Here is a 19,079-nt window from a genome sequence, read left to right on the forward strand (position 1 = left end):
CCTGGGACTAACCAGTAACGACTGGAGGCAGTACAGTCCATTTTAGGATTCACTAGTTCTCTAATGGTGGCCAGAGGGTCTGAGGCAGAACAGCATCGGGGAATTGCTATAAGATGGTTTTAGAAATGGTGCTTCATTTCATACATGCAGTAGTTTTAAAATTCTACCCTCAAAGGAACTGTCTTCGGTTACAGTGGCCTCCCACATGTGGATTTACTGGCTGACCTTAATTACATTTCCATTTTAGTATTTGAGCTTTGAAAAGTCCTTCAGCTACTTGAACTTCTTTTCAAACCCAAGGTTGATGCCTCTTGTCATCCAGACAGAAGATTTCTCAGAATTAGAATACTGTACTTGATTCTCAAATGTGATAGGCTTGCATTTCACAGGTCTAGGGGAAAAGAAGATGCACACATTGGATTAGAGCTTCTCATTGTTAAAACACTTCCTGTTGTTGTAGAAGACATTTTACTAAATAACGCACAAAATATTAATTGAGTTTTAAAAGATGTGCATTAATCCATATGGGTAACTAATTGCTTCCAGGTGCTTCACGCTCCTTTCAAACCATATTCTCATTAGTGTGTAACTTAATAGTCCTGAGGAGAAAAGGAACAGCCATTTGATGTTTATTTTACTGAAAGAGGCATTTTCACACAAGCTGATACATCTTTTGGCAAAAATTAGTAAGGAGAAAATCAACAGACTGTTACAAAAGATCCTGGTTTCAGAGTGAGGCAATTTGCCACCTCTGTCTGTACCTCATAGCCCACGCAAACATCTGGGTTGCATAGTCCAGTGCTTTTAAGAGCAAAGGAAAGCTGAAACAGTTTCCCATTAAAAAAGTAGTGTTGAGGCCATGCATGCCCATTATTAAAAAAAGAAGAAAATGAAATTGATTCGAAAGTTCCCTTCAGCTTCATTTAGTTCTAATACAAAGCTTAGAATTTTATCAATTGATGAGTTCAATGCACTAACTAATTTGAGGTTGCTCTGTTGTTACATGCTATGTTTAAGTTTCAGATTTAGCCTTCATTTAAATGATTCCTCTCCCTAACTATTTTCACTGTTGTTTTGAACCTGTTTCTGTTGTTTTCCTCTCCAGTTTATCCCCATGCCTGTTCTGTATGGTGTGTTCCTGTATATGGGGGTGGCCTCGCTCAACGGTGTGCAGGTAAGCTTCCACAGCAGCCTGAGCAAGCGGTGCATTCCTCAGAGGAGGAGAGTCTAGTAATAGATCTTTGGTGAAGGCACTAATCATTAACCACTGACTCTTTAAAATACATTCATTTTCTGCTTCCTCAATCTTTTGCCTGATGTAATCAACAAAACTGACCGGTGTCGAGAAATGTTATCCTGAATGCCCATTACTGAAAGGGGATGCTTAATGTCACCTGGTGAGGAAGTGGGCCCTGTGCTACTGTCCCCAACACTGCCGCTGCACCGTCACCACCTCTTCCTCTCCCTCCCCCACCCTCCTCCTTGCCCCTCCTCCTCCTCATCTTCCTTTTCTCTGTATTCTTTCCTCATCTGTCTCTTCACCTTTTTTCCCCTCTTAAGATTGATATCCACCGTGTCCATCAGGGTGGTATTTGTGCACTTACCTTAACCCTCACAGACAGCAGGCAGTTCTGCATTGCACGCTCAGTGGTCAAAAGTTTTGCAGCAATAAACAGTTAAAATGAATGTGTATTAGGTATTGCTTTCATCAAAAATTTCAACTGTTCACAGCTTCAGTTGAAGTGACCACCATGGCCAATGCCCTTGCCAATGCCCTCACTTCTGCCCCTGGTCCACTTTTTAAAAAAAAACTTGCTAGGGAAAACTTTGTGAGAGGCTTTGTCTCTCGATGGAGGTTTAATTTAATTGGCACCAGGAAACTGGAAGTTCCGCCGCTTTCTGGCACCCTGTTAATTGTAGCCTTATTTAGCACTCTGTAATGTTTTAATGGGAAAAGACTGCGTGTTCTGTGAACATCATAAGAATTCATTTGAACTCCTTCAAAACAGCCCTTGCTTTCATTTATTGCATTTATATTAACTTGGTTTTAAAGTCAGATAGACCTGGGCAAATGGCCAGACCCCCCAAAAGCAAAGCTACTTTACTATTCCTGGTTTTGGTCCAGTGGAAGAGTTCTTCCGCACTGGGATAGTTGTTATGAAACACAAAGTAGTTCTTCATAGGCTGCACTAGGTGAATGGCAGCATGAGTTTATTTGTGCCAATGAAGTGTTTAGGAAGTATAACTTTGTAAAATATTTTATTTTTTTTGTCTGCCATTATAAATGCTCTCTCCTCTCCAAATGAGATAATATGAACATTAGATGCCTAGAAATTAATAGTTATTAATTTTTGTTTGCCCTTAAGGATCTCGTCTAAATCAGAGATTTGTTTCAGAGTGTTCCAGGGGCTCTATCAATGGCTGGAACTGAGTACCTGTCTAGAAAGAGAAGGAAAGAACCAACCATCTCATAACGATTGGTGGCAGGAATATTGTGGGGACAGCTAGTGAATAGTGTAACTCCTGGCGTGTTACTATTGTCCCAAATGCCTTTTCACTGTTCCTTGTTTTTCTCTTGATTCTTTCTCTTTAGGCCCTTTTGATAAGATTGGTTTAGCAAAATAAATAAATAAATAAATAAATAAATAAATAAATAAATAAATAAAATAAAACAATTGAAATCTAATCTTTATAGTGAAGAAAAGTTTTCTGAAGGGAGAAAGAAAACCCTCAAGTGGGCAGTGGCTCTGAAAAAGGTTGTGGGCGTGTCCATGACTTTTCCTTCTCCTTTCCCTGCAACACAATGTTGTTTCTGAGCTCTCCTGATTAGTCAGTTCAGTAGATATCTATACAGCCTCTGTAGCATGAATCTTAGAAGGTCTCATTAATAAAATCAAACCTGAAGCCAGGTATTGGGGTGAACGCTGGAAGATCAGAGGAGCAGAACAAGCCCCACAGCTTCCTCAGCTGATCCTGTTTCCTCAGACTGGAAGCTTCTGAGTTCTCATCCAAATGGATCTCAGCTGAACTGCTGCTCAAAAGCCTAAAAGCTTAACCAGCCTCTAGTTCCTGGTCCTCTCACCTTATATACCTTTCTGCTTCCTGCCATCACTTCCTGGGATTAAAGGCGTGAGTCACCATGCCTGGCTGTTTCCATTGTGGCTTTGAACTCACAGAGATCCAGATGGATCTCTGCTTTGGGAATGCTAGGATTAAAGGTGTGTGTGTCACCATTTTCTGGCCTCTATGTCTAGTGGCTGTTCTGTTCTCTGGCCCCAGATAAGTTTATTAGCATGTACATTATGTTTATTAGTGTGCACAATATATTGGGGGACACAATACCACCACAAACCTCTCCTCTGAAAGCCCCTGTGATGTGTTGCTAAGCATCATCTTGTCCGTCATCATCAGTGTCAAATCAGCACTTCATCTGTGAGGTGCACTTGGCACAAACATGCACAGCCATCCTTTCTGTCACTGGTCATACACGGCAGTGCTAATCTCGCTTGGGCTCTCCTGTCTTCTTGTTGGTGTCTTGAAACTCACTGTAATGTGGATGAAGCTTTTTTCTGAATAGAAGTGGTAATACATTGGTGGATATGGATGTGTCCATCAAATTATAACCTAGACAAAGAAAGTGGGATTTAGTAACATACTATGTTCATTTCCCATTTTTAAATTAGACACTTTAAACCATCTCTGAGCTGCTTAAAATGTGGGGTATCTTCTGCTCTTCTTTCAGAGAAGACAACTGAGGCAGGATCAGATGCATAAGTTAGATGTCTCCCTTCAGTATATCATACCAAAATAGGTACAGAACCCTCTGGGTGGAGAATGAGAGAGTAAAAACAGAAGGTAAAAGGATGAACAGCTAGAATTTCTGTTTGCTTTGTAACTTTATCCTTTCTGCCCACGTTATCTTATATACCTTCTAACATCTCTGAAAAAAAAAAAAACATCAGCAAAACTTATAAGGCTGATAACATGATCTGCGTGTGCTAATGTAAGTCTCCTACTCCCTAACCTTTGAAGAGGACACTGCTGGCCTGAAATACACAATGTACATCCCTCCTGGCTGGTGAAGCAGAGTGGAAATGACTCAGTTGGCTCTTCAAATAATACATCGGATTTTCTTCCACATTCCTCCCCAGTTCATGGACCGTCTCAAGCTGCTTCTGATGCCCCTGAAGCATCAGCCTGACTTCATCTACCTTCGCCACGTCCCCCTGCGCCGAGTCCATCTCTTCACCTTCCTGCAGGTGTTGTGCCTGGCTCTGCTCTGGATCCTCAAATCAACAGTGGCTGCTATTATTTTTCCAGTCATGGTAGGTTTTCCTAATTGAAACTACCCATGACTGTATGCCTATCACATAGTTACTGTGGAATGGAAAACCCAGATTATTTAAGTGTGTGGCTAGTCTTTCACTGTCTTTCTGGCTTTCAATTAGCCGTGTTGACCAGTTGTAAGCTAAGTTTCCCATGGCAACAGCTGCTGACATGCACCTTCAAATATGCCCTCCTGAGTTCAGACACTGGCTCAAGTTCCTGCTGGTCAGCAACATTCTTGAGCCACCATGAACTCATCAGTGGGAGGGTAGCATTGTTATTGTTCTAAGCATTGATAATGAATGCCAAGTGTATAACACAATATCTGGCAAGCAGTAGACATCAGTGCACATGATTTTTAAGGTATTGTATAATAGAACCAACCTAAATAAGAATAAAGTACACTTCAGTCCAAATAGTAGAAGCATGTGTAGACTTGTGAGAAAAGGCAGGGCTCATTAGAAGAAGTAGAGTTTTTAGATTCATGTGGCTTTCATTATGTTAAGGATAAGGCTGGACTCTACGCTTCCTGTGATAGTAATCAAGGTGAAGCAAGTAACTGCCCCCTCTGAATCAATAGGCAAAGAGGAAATGCAAGTTCTGTGTCTTGCCTCCTTACTGAATTTTATACTCTATTGTAATTTTATTTCTTGCAAGAAACTGCCCACATATGCATATGTCCTGTGACAAAATGTTTCCTGGGGAGATGCAACACACATGAGTACGTACCCCAGACAGGGAGCCCACAACAGACCCAAGTACATACGGATACCACCTGAAAAAGGACACCCCAAGACCAAGTTCTTAGCACAAGGGAGATTTGTTTGCCTCAGAGGGACAGAGGGCAGGGATAAGGGACATAGATGGGAAATAGGGGATGAAGGAGAAGGGGAGAGGAACGTGGGAGAGGGGGCAAGGATATTTGTCCCTGAGGGGAACAAAGGACTGCTCTGGATAGAGAGGAGCCAGACATGGCTCATAGGCAAATGGGAATTTATAAAGGTAAAAGGGGAAACCCCGTGTTAGGATGAGGTGTTTAATTTTAATTGGGCATGTTAATTAGGTGAGCCAAAAGTGGCTTTTAATTGCTAGATTTCAATACTTTGATAGCTGGACCTTGATAGCCAGCCTCAGGAGGAGGAAGTGGCCAAACAAGGGAATGGACTGTTATGGCTAGTTTTAGGAATGTAATCAAACAGTCTTTAGCAAGGCAGAGGGAATGGGAGAGAAAGGAAAGGCTTGCTAGAGCCGTGCTTGAGTGGGCTAGTGTCCCTTCATTACCAAAGTCCAATTTGGTGAACCAGTGAGTTTTATTAGAGTTACTTACAGGGATATGAGTAAGGGATTACTAACGGGGAATGGTAAAGACTCAAAAGACAGCTGCATCACCAAGGCCCACGCCAGCATGGGTGACAGATCACAAAGTTGGAGCACACTGCACAGCCTGCAGGAAGCTCATCAGGTGGGACTCTCCTTTTCAGATGCCTCAGTTGGTCTGAGGCACTTCCAGGCAGGTGGTCTGATCGCAGAATTTTCACAGTTTGGTTTTTCTGAGAGCCTGCTTTGCAGCTTAGCTCTTTGGGTCTGTGAGAGACTCTGCTTTTATTGCTTACTCTGGCTTGGGGGGGAGCCTGGTGAATCTGGTCAGTTTCAGGAACTTCCTGAAGCTATTTTGAGTTGTTTACATTCCCGTTCAAGGATCTTCATGCAGGATAATAGTGTTTCAATCTTGGAGGAAACTGATACACAACACATAAGACCTACCTCAAAGCCATCTCAGTTCTTTTTATTCCGTCATCCCAACGATTCTGGAAAACATTTCTATACCATATACTTACCACATTTTGTCTTTAAAGTCATCCTACTCGCAACAGAAATTATTATTTTGTTATGTACATATTTTCTGTTTGTAATTATATTTCTTTTTATTCCCAGGGACATAGGAAAAATAGTTTAAAATATTACTGACATTTTTTCAGCAAGATCCTTTTTTCATTGATGGTCCCTTTCATCTTTATTTTCCCCCTTAAGCTGTATTAACTTACTGTAAAACAAACTGAACATTAGAAATGACTCCCATTTACCTGTTAGGACTTTCTGCCTAACCATTAATTTGTTAAAATCAGGAAAATTAGCTACCCATAATAAATTTGAAATATATCCAGTAAATTATGTCTTTCTTATACTAAATATTAGGAAAACTTTACTTTTATAAAGTGGTATTTTTCCAGAGATTTCCTTAGGTTCATAAATAGTTTTGGAATGTCCATGGGGCAGATGTTACAGATCTTTTCAGGAGATGGATACCTCAAATATAGAGTGTAGTGTGGATAAAGACCCCCACTTTTGGAACTTGGCTGGGTATGACTTTTGTTGTTGAGCAGCTGATGTTAGTGAAACTCCATAGTGGAAACCTGAGAGAGCAAGTCATGTAATGGAACTTGGTGTTTGTATACAGAATAAAAAATTAATAAAACACAGAGCAGTTTGTAGAACAGAAAGTACCAAGGTAAAAAATGTTGGCAGAAAAGGCCTCAAGAGATTAAATACAGAATATAAATCTTTTGTGCTCAGAAATGACTGAACTGATGTCTTGCCAATTAAGAGTGCATCCTGCACTTACCACTGCTTATGATTCTGACACCCTCTTCTGGCCTCCACTGGTACTCACACACATGTGTACATACACAGACACATATATAAATAAAAATAAAATAAATGTAAAAGTACAGATACCTGTCCACTCTGCATTCTTTGTTTACTGGTATCATAACCTCAGATAGCATAGCATTTATAAACTTCAGTTTACTCAGCTGTAAGATGGAAATAATATATTTCTAGAGTTTGTTGTAAGAACTAAGTGAACTGATATTTCCTAAGTGTTCAGCAAGGATCAGGAACATGGTAAGCATTTAGCTTATAATAGTGACTAGTTTTTAGAATTCTGTATAATTTTAAAATTTTCAATAATTAGGAATCGCATGCAAACTATTTTTACTTTTAAGCTTTTAATTTTATTAAAAACTTAACATGGAAGGAAATGGCTTTGGAAAATAATTCCCCATCATTCCAATTGATTTGAATATAATCATACATTCTCTGATTGACTGTAATCATGCATCATTATGAACAAAACAAAAATGCATTTTGGCTGAGATTTTCATCAAACAGCTTTCTCAGGGAAGACTGTGGGTCACTGGGTAAGTAGTTCTGTCAGACCCTGGACCTGTATGGATTTCTGCTGATGTTGATGGACAGTATCATCAGCATCCTCATGACATCATCTGACACGGCCTGTTTTCTGCTGATGTTGATGGGCAGCATCAGCAGCATCCTCGTGACGTCATCTGACGTAGCCTGTTCTGTTACTGTGTTTGCAGATCTTGGCACTTGTAGCTGTTAGAAAAGGTATGGACTACCTCTTCTCCCAGCACGACCTCAGCTTTCTTGATGACGTCATTCCAGAAAAAGACAAGAAAAAGAAGGAGGATGAGAAGAAAAAGAAAAAGAAGAAAGGAAGTTTGGATAGCGACAATGACGATGTAAGGGAAACTCCAAACTTCCTGTGTCAAGCCAGTTAGAGGAACATTTTTTTTTTTTGTATTTGTGTTACATTGACCCTGTACTTAGACTCAAATATTTAGCATTATTTCTCCATAACTCTTAAAAAAGATGCAAAGGTTTCTTTCCTGAATTATCCTCATCAGTGTCACAGTCCAGATGGTTCTCCTATAGTTAGGTGATTAACTTGAGAAATGAAAATATTCCTATTTATTCTTCTTTAGATCATGTCACAGAAGTACATATGCTTGAGGTAGGGTGGGATGTCTATATTCAGTGCTATTTTTCTTATACATACATTCACTTGTGCACATGTGTGTGTATACACACACACACACACACACACACAAAATATGAGAATTCAAACAAGTAGCCTTTTGAGAGGATTGTCAAAACGATGCTTTCTGTGTGGGCCATTTTGGGGGGTTTTACTTAGTCATATTGGAAAATAATGGTCTCTCGTTAAAATTCTGATTAAATATGATCATTCATCTCTGTGAACAAAACAGAGTGAGTTTTGAATGAGCCCAGTCAAGCAGCTCCCCCTATAAAGACTGTGTGCCACTCAGTGAGCAGTTCTGTCAGGTTCCAGATCTACGTGGGTGTCTGCTGGTGTTGCCGGGACAGCAGCATCTTCGGCATCCTTATGACGTCATATGATTTGCTTGTGTCCATGAAATCCTAAAGTAGGGATACAGTTCATTTTTAATCTGGCAGTAACTTCAGCTGAGCATGCCTCATCTCCAGCTCTCATAACAGTTCCTTAACGTACATACTTTTGTTTGCATTTTTTAGGTCAGGAAATTTAGAATGATAAACATTGACTTTTTTATTTTTCAGAACCTAAAAAAAAAATAACTTGAGGTATTACTGACAAATGAAAATGTATGCATTTAAAGTGTGCAAGGCAGTGCTTTGACGCATCTGTTAAAGCCATTTATTTTCCAAGTGTGCACAGCTGGGCGTAGCAAAGCCAGAGCTCCGACCAAGCTTCTCTGTGTGTCTGTAGTTGATCGGGCTGTCTGGTTGTATTCTTCTTGTAGAACGTGGACATAGTACAGCGAAGGGAAGCAACAGACAGAATTGGATTTCAGATAAATTGATCCAATAAGAAAAGGCTAAATATATGAGACACATTTAGCTACAGAGAAAAGGGCTCTGAGGGAACTTAGTGGCTATCACCATCCATCTTCTGAGAGAGCAGGTGTATAGATTTTCTGTTTCCAATGATGGGCAAAGGAAAAGCAAAGCGTGTGTTTAAATTGTAGCAGAGATTAACGTGCTGTATTAAAGAAGAACAATATACTTGAACATTGACTAGAAATCAAAACTTAAAGTGAATTTTTGGAGCATTCAAGACAAAAACAAAAGGCTGGCTGAAGTATTAAGATGACTAATGCAGTATTTCATCTTAAATTCTTAAAATAGGCACCTCAGTTCATACTCACAAACACGAAACTTAAAATCATTACACATTACTAATGTGTAAACTAATATTATGGAATATTCTCTAGGAGCTCAAATAATATACAACCTTTTGGGTTTTTTTTTTTTTTAAATTCACTCCTCACTCATTACAAAAGTTGAATCAAATGAGTTCCTTAAATTAATCCCAGAATTCTTAGAATTATTTTTCATAACTTGTACTCACACATTGCTCTTGTTTTGGTATTATTTACCACTTTCTACTGCATGTTGCACATTTGGGGATATGTCTTGGGGGATGCTAATTTCTGTTCCTTCTTCTCTATCACATCCATATCAAGACAGCAGATGTGTGCATTTGTTTACACACAGTGATCATGCTTGGCAGTTTAGAGTCTATCAGGGCAGTAGGTTCTATATGTTGAGCCCGTTATTTAAAGACTATGCATTGGACGTGTCTCCTGATACTCAGATGATGTGGGGTTCTTGGTTACATATGTCCAAACTGGGACTCCAGGGTCACAGTTTTGTATTTATGGTGAATGTTGTAAAAATTATACCTTACCAACATTTTATCTGCTCACAGTCACTTCTGAGCCTGCCTGGTAGTCTGTAATTAAGAGTTGGTTTGCCCAGGTATCTGTGTGTAAGTGCTGTTATTTTGGGAAATACTTGAAAGGATGCTTTGTTTATGGCATGGTCATGAAGGAAGGTACATGTGGTATCTTAATTAACTTAAATTTTTGTCAGTTAAACACATCATCTTAGTTCTCAAAAGGTACTATAACTCATTACCCCCATATGTTAATCACAAATGAATTTTCATTATAAGCAATAGATTTTATCTCAAATTTTGTTTTAAGATAAAAGCCCCATGCCCCATTCTTTTTTGTTTCTGAAGTGGTGAGGACGAAATGCAGGGGCTCACAGTGCCAGAGAAACACTCTGCTTCTGAGATACACTGCCAGTCCTCTTCCTTCTCTTCTCTGCTGACCCCTTCCAGTTAAAGATGGTTTCCTTGATATCTTCAGTTCATAGATAAATTGGGTCTCTTCAGTCCACTTACAGACTTGGAATCAATATGTTTACTTTCTTAATTAGTTTTTATAGCTCTTGCATGTTGCATTACTATATATTGAGCATATTCCCTTCCATGTCCCTTTTCTCGTCCTTCTTCCTCCATTAGTTCCCTCTGTCTCCATAGACAGTTTGACCTTCATGATTTTATGTATGTGTATAAAATCTAAGAATGACAAATGAAAGAAAACATAATATTCGTCTTTCTGAAACTAGCTTAATTCACTTATTATGATTATCTCCAATTGTATCTAACTTCTTTCAAAACACTATGAGTTCATTGTTCTTTATGGCCAAAAGAAAAATATGTATTCGTGTGTGTGTGGGGGGGGGGGGGGGGGGGAGGGGGTATGTGTACGTGAGATGTTTTCTTTGTCCAGCTTCTGCTGTTGGACACAGGTTAGTCCCATAATTTAGCTATTACAACAGATAATGCTGACATGATCATTGAAACTTTAAAAAGTAAAGTAGTCATCCTATGGGAATTTATGATATTTTGGGTTAGGTGGCCTGTTTTTAAGAAGTTCTACAACTAGCTACTGAATTTTATCATTTTCTTGGTTATGATTCTCTACTTATCATTCTTTTGGTTTTATTTTTCTCATTTTTTTGCTTATGTTTAAAAATATTCTTGGCACGAGCAAATTGGAATGAATTTTTAATCATAAAATAGTTTTTGAGCATATTAAAGGAAGGAGGGGAGACTAACTCTACAGAGGGCTCCTCGCTAGTGGATGTTAAAAATGTCTTAAAATTGTTTTGGACAGGAATATGGGTCATGATTTTCCTGGAGAAAGAATCAGAGAACACTGTAAAACAAAACATGAAATTTAAGACCATATATAGTTTGGAAATTTTCCTGTGTTTAATCCGTCTTCACAGGGGATGTTTTCTTTTACACGTACAACAACCAAAGTTTGCCAATTGGGAATTCAGTTGTGGAACACTTTACAGTTGTGTGTAGTTTGCCGATTCGGAATCCAACTATGGAACACTTTACAGTGAGGCTGTAGGAATCTTCTTGCTGTGGTTTGAGCCTCAATGAACTCAGTCCCATTAACTCAGAAGAGGGGAAAGCAAATGATGGATAAAGATGTGGAGTACTTGAAAAGTTAGGCAGTCGAATGATACTTAATGCTTTTTTCTTTAGTTGCTGTAAATGATAAAACGGTAGGTTTGGGCAAACACTGGGAAGGAAGCAGGAAGGACTGAAATAATAGAAAACATTCTAAAAACTGTTGTACATTTCTTTCACAGTCTGACTGCCCATACTCAGAAAAGGTCCCCAGTATTAAAATTCCAATGGACATCATGGAACAGCAACCTTTCCTAAGTGATAACAAACCCTTGGACAGTGAGTAGAACTAACCTCTCGCATGCTTGCCTGACTATGACCCATGCTTGTCCTCTAGGACTGCCCTCCATCTGCCTCTCTACTGCGTTGCCTTTATTCTTTCCCGTGTGCAGACTGAAGCAACTTACTTCTCAGAAAACATCATTTATTATTTATTGGTTGATGTTCCTTAAGCTTTACCCATCTTCCTTTTATCCATAACCTCTTACATTTTTGTTTGATAGTCTTTGCTAAGTCATTGCCAGGGTTCTTTTGTTTTTTGTTTTGTTTTATTTTCAATGGCTAAACCTGTAACCATGTTTTTTAACTGATTTCTCCCCCACTGATTTTTAGAACTGCAGCTTATATAGTATGACATCACTGTCTGTTACTGTTTGTCCTCCTTAGATCTCAGTCAATCCTCTAATCAGTTAAAAGAGAGAAATTATACTCAGGGTCTCCCTATGATCAATGAATTGTTAATATTGAGAATTTAGAATACTCTCAATTAAATTGGCAGTTGTGAAATATTAGCAAAACTCTCTAAACATAACTGATTTATGTTTTCCTTCCTAATTTCTTCATTCCTCTTCTGTTATTTCATATTCACAGTTTTAACTGCTCTAGTCTTTCTCCAGTAATAGGCTACAATGTAATAGCATGTGAATGCCATCTTTTTGCCTATGACTGACAGTCCACTCTAGTAATGTCAATGAACATATGAAGCTTTTCCAATAGCATAAAGCAGTTGCCTCCCAAACACATCACTCTTTGCATTTTCATTGGAAGGAAATGTGTTCCTTTAGATCCAACTTCACTGCAAAGGATACTGACCCGGTATAGGAACAACAACAGAGACAATTTGATTTCTGGTGGATAATACCACCCACTGTCAGCAAGAGGTTAGGGTTACCAAGGAAATTTAAAATGAATAAATATTGATCAAATAATGGGGCATATAAAGTTATCAATTTCTCAGTAACAAATTACCCCAAAACTTAGCAGCTTAAATCACAGGCATGTATTTTCTCTCATGGCTCTTGACAGTCAAAAATTCAAGAACTGTTGAGTTGATGATTCTGGTACAGAGTCTCATGAGATTGCGTATTCTACTGTCAGCTGGAGCTAAGACTCTAGGAACTTGGTTGGAGCTGAGGATCTGTTTCCAACCAATAGTCTTTGGCAGGAAATCTCAGTTCCTTGGCCTGTGGACGTTTCTATAGAATTACCGTGGTGCAGTAGCCTTGGCTCCACCCAGAGATAGCTGGAAATTCAGATAGAAGCTACAGTATTTTATAATAGAATCGGAGATTCAGCCATCCAGAACTTGTGCCGCAGCATATTAGCTGTGAAGTCAGTTCTGTTGTAGTATGGGAAAGAGTCACACAAGAATGTAAACACCAGGAAATGGGATCATTGAACACCATTTGGAGGCAGAGTACCCACTGCATTTAAAGAACAATCATTCTTACCTTTGTTGTCTAACTTGAAAATATCAGTTATAAACAAAGCTAATTTTATGCCCACCCTTATCAGTGGAAATTAGTTAGGAGTTTCTTTTAGAATCTAAGTTCTTCTATTATATTCTGCTTTCATTTTTCATTCCTAGATAATTAAAGACAAAAGAAAGCTGTAAAGGTTACTTTTAAAAAATTGCCATTCTAGAACTTAAGACTTGTGATAAAAACAATTGTTTGTCCTGTCAAAATCATTTAGTAGCATAATTGATGGTTGATACAGAAGTTTATATATGACCATTTTGACTGAAACTTTTCTAATAATGTGATAATCTTTGTAGGCCAACAAAGAACAGAATTGATTAAACTGGCGTTTTAATACACGTACCTCCAACATCTCTTTACTTCTTGAATAGCAACAGCTAGGCAAGACTGAGTGTTGCACATGGATGGAAACTCAGGGACATGCATGAGACACAGAGAGGATGTTCTGGCTCATGGCAGGGATTCCCCTCTTGCCCTAAAGGAGAGGGAAAAAGTGGTTTGGTCTCCATCACACTGCCTGCATGCTTAGCTTGATACAATGTTCGACACTGTCTAAACCTGATTTTCCCACTCTTTTCTAGTTCTGAAAGGGGCCTTGGTTTGCATGAAGATTTTCATATTCACTCTAATTTCACATTTTTGCCAAAGATTTACTTTGTTTGTTTGTTTGATTGATTGATTGATTGATTGATTTTCTTCTCAGGAGAAAGATCATCAACATTCCTTGAACGCCACACATCATGCTGATAAAATTCCTTTCCTTGAGTCGCTGGGTATACCAAGGTCAGCATTTGTCTTGTGCTGTGGGATGATGCCGCAGTAGGGGTTATGGGTAGAATCCCTTGTTCTCTTCTCTGGGACTTCAATTAATCACCCAGGGACCCAGGGATCACCCCAGGCTTGGCTGGTAGGAAGCAATTTTAAAGACCTGAGCTTTACTCTTAAGAATAATGAAAAATTTCAGTGTCATGAAGTTAAAGGCCAGGATGGATGTTAGCCCTTATGATTCCATTGTCATGCAGAGTGAGCGAAGTTTCTTTGTAGCATTCTTCAGTAGTTTCCTTCTCTCTAGCAAGGGTCTGGAAAGGACAGGTCCTATTTGAGTCTCAGAAAACAGGACCATGAATGTCTTCAGGGCTCTGGTTCTGGCCCTTAATTTCTAACAATATTAGCCACATGGTAGTCTCATTTTTTTTTTTAAATTTTGAGAATTCTTTTAATCTTTGAAATCTTGGGCAATTTTTACTTGCATTTACTTTCATTTAAAGTCCCTGTTCTTAATACACATGGAAGGGACGGACGGTCACTAGAGTGGAGCAGATTGGTGCATTTGAAGTGTGCACAGTGCATGAGCCTTTTAGAGATGATGATGAAAATCGCATTACTCACTGTTTTTTCTTTTTTTCTCTTTTGCTTTAGTCCTCCTAGAACTCCAGTGAAAGTTGTGCCTCAGATTAGACTAGAACTTGAGCCTGAAGACAATGATGATCCCGGGAGGAACAAGGGAACAGAAACTACATTGTAACCTGTTTGTCTTTCTCAAAACTGACAGTTACCTTTTTCCTTTTTTTTTTTTTTTTTTGGTCTGTGTATTTTAAAACTTTTGTTTGGTCACTGGCTGAATAACACAGTCACCCTCTCTGCTTCTCTCTTGCATAGGTAAAATCAAGGCAATAGTGTCCCTTTTCTTTAAAACAAACAAACAAACAAACAAACAAACAAACAACAACAGCGCCCGAGGAGTCACACTTTTGTTTCCGGGTATTCAGATGTGTTGTTCTCTGACATGGAAATCCCTTGTCACTCCAGACACACACACAGAAGCTGCCCTTGTCAAGCAGAGATTAAAAGTATTAAGAATTTTGTATCACTTTTTATGACACTGTTGAAGGAACTTAGGACCTAAGCTTGGAGCTGTGCTTACTGGCTGGCCCTTGTCTGGTAGAGCAGCCCTTGAGCTCCAGACAGAGTCCCTTCCTGCTTACAGAGCCCCCAAGACTGGAAATGTGCTGCTACCCACCTGCCCTTGCTCGTCAGCCCTGATCTTAGAGTTATCAAAAGCAGAAAACACTAAAGGTACTTCACTCCCTGTAGAGAAACCTTGGCCATCATTGTAGCAAGTGCTGGAATGTCCCTTTTCCTATGCAACTTTTTTTAACCCTTTAATGAACTTATCTGTTGGGTACATTGAAGAATATTTTTCTTCCTAGATTTTGTTGTTTAAATTATGGGGCCTAACCTGCAACTTATTTTTTGTCAATTTTTTAAACTTTTTTTTAATTACTGTAAAGAAAATGGAATTTTTTTCCTGCAGCAGGAAACATAGTTTTGAGTAGTTCTACCTCTTACCTGTAGCTGCCAGGCTTTCTGTAAAAATTGTATTGTATATAATGTGATTTTTACACACACACACACACACACACACACACACACACACACACACACTAGGGTAAGCCAGAAGGCTAGAACAAATTAAAAACAAAACAAAACACCATGTTTCTAAGAGTCTGTTGGGTGGTTGTTTTTTTTTTCCCCCCTTTCTTCCAAATAAATGTAACTGTTCTGTGAAGGAGTTTGGGGAGAGGAATGTGGAAGAGGAGAAACTTCTGCTGCGGTGGTGGTCATGTGGGGGGCAGATGCTGGTGTGTTACATGTCCACGAAACCCTGACTTTAATAGTTTGCGTGCTTGTGTGTGAACTCTGTGTGTGGCTGTTGCACACTTGTGTAAAGCCAGATAAAGAGTGACAGCAGGCAGAGGGCAAAGTTGCCAAGTCCCTTGTGTCCGTTTTCATAAAACCCAAACCACTCGTGAAAAATCCGTCAGGAGCCAAGAAATTTATCATGTAAATCCAGGTGACTACATCTTACTAATCACTCAGACATCCATCAGCATCATAGAGAACAGCAGTCCATAGTCCCAGCACAAAAGCCATAAGAATATTGACACCCTGTCACACATCTGTAACGGGAAGAATGAACATAGAGCCACAAGGACAGTTTAGAGTGCCCATTTACATGTGTTTATAGATAGAGCAAGGTGGTTGGGTCACTTAGAATATATGTGTGTGTATGTGTTTCATCATACTGCGCTGAATAGTTAGACCTTTATTAGTCAAATTGAGTGTGGCATTTGATTGCTATATTTTCAATAAGCCACATTATACTCTGAGTGTATATTAAAATAATAGTTTAGATGTGGAATCCACACTTTGGGATTCGTATAACAACAGTAGTGATGCACACTCACTATCAGGGTTTGCTAGAGGAGTTACAGAAGCAGAATTGAACTGCTTTTTGGTTCTGTGATGTGCTCTTATGGACCCCACACACACACACTTTCATATAGTAACTAAAATATAATTCTGCTCTCCTGAAATTTTGATGATAAGAGTTCCATTATCCTAAGTCACCTATTACTTTTACAGTGTATGGTTCATCCTGAAACTTTAAATTTTATAGAAATTAGGTATAAATGACATCATAAATAATGCTGTCACTGAAATGATAATTAACATTATTTGTTAACATCTCAAGTGGTACATTTTACATCACATTTATATCCAGAGCTATCCTTAAAATGGTTGGTGTATATTACCTAGTTTCCTATTAAACCACATAAGAAATCTTATCTTTTTAGTGATCGAAGCATCAGTAGAGTGTTTAAAGGCATGCAGAGGAAAGGCAGTCCATCTTGATGTTAAATCAAAGCCACTTCATTTACTTTTCTGAAATCTCTGGATATATATTCTAATTATGAATCAAGTTTATTTTGAGATTCATGGTCCTCTGTATCCTTTTCAGAGAGCTCCTGAAGTAACCTAACTTATCATTCGGTCTTTGAGCAGATCTTGAAGTTATCACAGCCCATTTATGGTCCCCATTCTTTGACTGGGGTGGATGGTTAGTATTCACAAAATGAACATAAAGCCATACCTTACATTTGCTACAAGGAATAGTTAGTGCCAAGCCCTTTCATGACTCCCGTAGTTCCCACACTAACAAGCAGGACCCCAAATTTCCATGGAAATACCACATTGGATGAATCTGGCTGAATTCACTTCTTGGCTAAAAACTAAGCAGACTTCAGGGTGGTTTTGTTTCTCTGTAAACTGGACACAAATACAGCGAAGAATTCTTTATAAGCCTTTCTACCCTTCTTCCCTGGATGTGAATTTGGAGATTGTTTCTTGACGCACAGACTCCAAGTTGTTGACAAGGAGTCCTGTGGTAGTGCAGACGGACTGTGAGAAGGAAGACGCGTGGGCTGAGCCTGCCTACCGAAGCACGAGACCTCCAGGCTGCAGAAGCCCGCGGACATGCTGTTCCTTTGCTACTGTGTGCAAAAACTACTTGGAATCCTAATTGTTTTGTGTGTTGGAGGCAGTGCTGTTTCAGCTTCTCCTTCCGGTAAAGTTGAGGGGTGGGGCTGGGAAGTACTCTCTTGAGAAGAGGCAATGGGAACCTCCCTCCTCACCCCCCACCCAAGAGAAGGGACATCTGCTGTCAGTAATCCAGCTTATGTGCATTTGGGGCACATGTAACAACACACACAGAGTAAATCCTTTGTTGGCTGTGTATTGGTGTTTATATAGCAAATGATTGTCTTCCATGTTTTTGTTTCTTTTTTTTTTTTAACTGTGTTAAAGTACTTGAAATGTATCGACTGCTGACTATCTTTCGAAAACAAAACCATTTGAGTTATATTACAGAGGTTGGCATTGATCGGAAATGGGACAAAGTTTTCTTCAATCTTTTTCATACCACTTCATGATTTTGGTGCAGGAACCTGAGGTTTTCTTCTTTATCTCCTGTGATAGTTCCCATCTGCTCTCACAGCACGAGCATGAAGCCCAGTTGGTACCGAGTAACTGGGGACAGTTGGAAGACTGCAGCGCTTCCCTGTCGGAATAGCCTTGGGGGTTTGCAGATGACTTCCCTGAGCTTCATGGCAGCCTGAAACGAAAACCCTTTTGTAATATCTGTGAATCTGGCGACTTGGCGTTTTGACCAGAGATTTGAATATGATATCTTATTCCTGGTTCTTTTCATTGTGTTCTCTGGATACATACCAGAATCCTGAATTCTGTTTCCTAGGCAAATACTGCAACTCAGGGCTAAAGTCACCCAATGAATCCTTAGAGCCTGAAGTAACTTTGTCCCAGGCCTACAATGCGCAACAAATGCAGACTTGCCTCCTTGCAGCCATTGGTGTGGCTGGTACATATCCGTACACATTACTTTTCACAATCAGTACGCACTTTCAGATACTCTTATTTTTATTCTCTTAAGTCTTTATTAACTTTGGAGAAATGATGCATCTTTTTATTTTAAATGAAGTAGATCAACATGGTGGAACAAAATGATAAAGAACAGAAAACATTTCAATATATTACTAATAATTTTTTTCCAATATGAAACCTAAAATTCCTATAACATAGTATTTTACAGTTTTATGAAGCTTTCTATTGTGACTTTTATGGAATTAAGAGATGAAGAAGATGAGATATTTTAGCATTTATATTTTTCAAAATTAAATGTATACTTAAAATAAAGTAACTTTATGCATTTGCGAGTGTTGAGTGCTTCTGTTCAACTCTCTGACTAATTGCTTTATTCTGTCCCTTGGAGTGCTATAAAAACAAGTAGAAATATGAATGAATGAGAGCACCTCTCCGTAGACTGCGGTAATCTCTCTAGGCAGAAGGATAAAATAAATGTCCCCAAATATAGAAGATTGAAATCAGATATTTTATTGTTAATGAGATGTTCTTGTTCAAGGTTTATAGTAAATTAATAATAAATAAGGACAGTGAGAGTAGTTTCATGGAGAAAAATGCTGTCATTCCTTTTTTTA

The 19,079-nt window shown here is 39.0% G+C and overlaps 1 protein-coding gene across 10 annotated transcripts in view; it reads left to right on the forward strand.

Annotated features, from left to right (window-relative positions):
• Slc4a4 (solute carrier family 4 member 4) overlaps positions 1 to 18,790 on the forward strand; it is a 427,900-nt gene extending 409,110 nt beyond the window's left edge. For 5 of the 10 annotated variants that reach the window (XM_028888567.2, XM_028888700.2, XM_028888391.2 and 2 more), the window contains 5 exons: positions 1,106 to 1,174; positions 4,152 to 4,325; positions 7,707 to 7,868; positions 13,928 to 14,007; positions 14,644 to 15,057. In XM_028888567.2, coding sequence (XP_028744400.1) covers positions 1,106 to 1,174; positions 4,152 to 4,325; positions 7,707 to 7,868; positions 13,928 to 14,007; positions 14,644 to 14,749 — 591 coding nt within the window. In that variant the 3' untranslated portion in view covers positions 14,750 to 15,057. Of the gene's footprint in view, positions 1 to 1,105; positions 1,175 to 4,151; positions 4,326 to 7,706; positions 7,869 to 11,646; positions 11,744 to 13,927; positions 14,008 to 14,643 lie in introns of all 10 variants that reach the window. The other 5 variants (XM_028888892.2, XM_028889055.2, XM_028888834.2 and 2 more) reach the window with 3 other exon arrangements.
• The last annotated feature ends 289 nt before the right edge of the window (positions 18,791 to 19,079 follow it).

Source organism: Peromyscus leucopus, chromosome 10, assembly GCF_004664715.2.
Source record: "Peromyscus leucopus breed LL Stock chromosome 10, UCI_PerLeu_2.1, whole genome shotgun sequence".
In the NCBI taxonomy this organism is placed as follows: Eukaryota; Metazoa; Chordata; class Mammalia; order Rodentia; family Cricetidae; genus Peromyscus; species Peromyscus leucopus.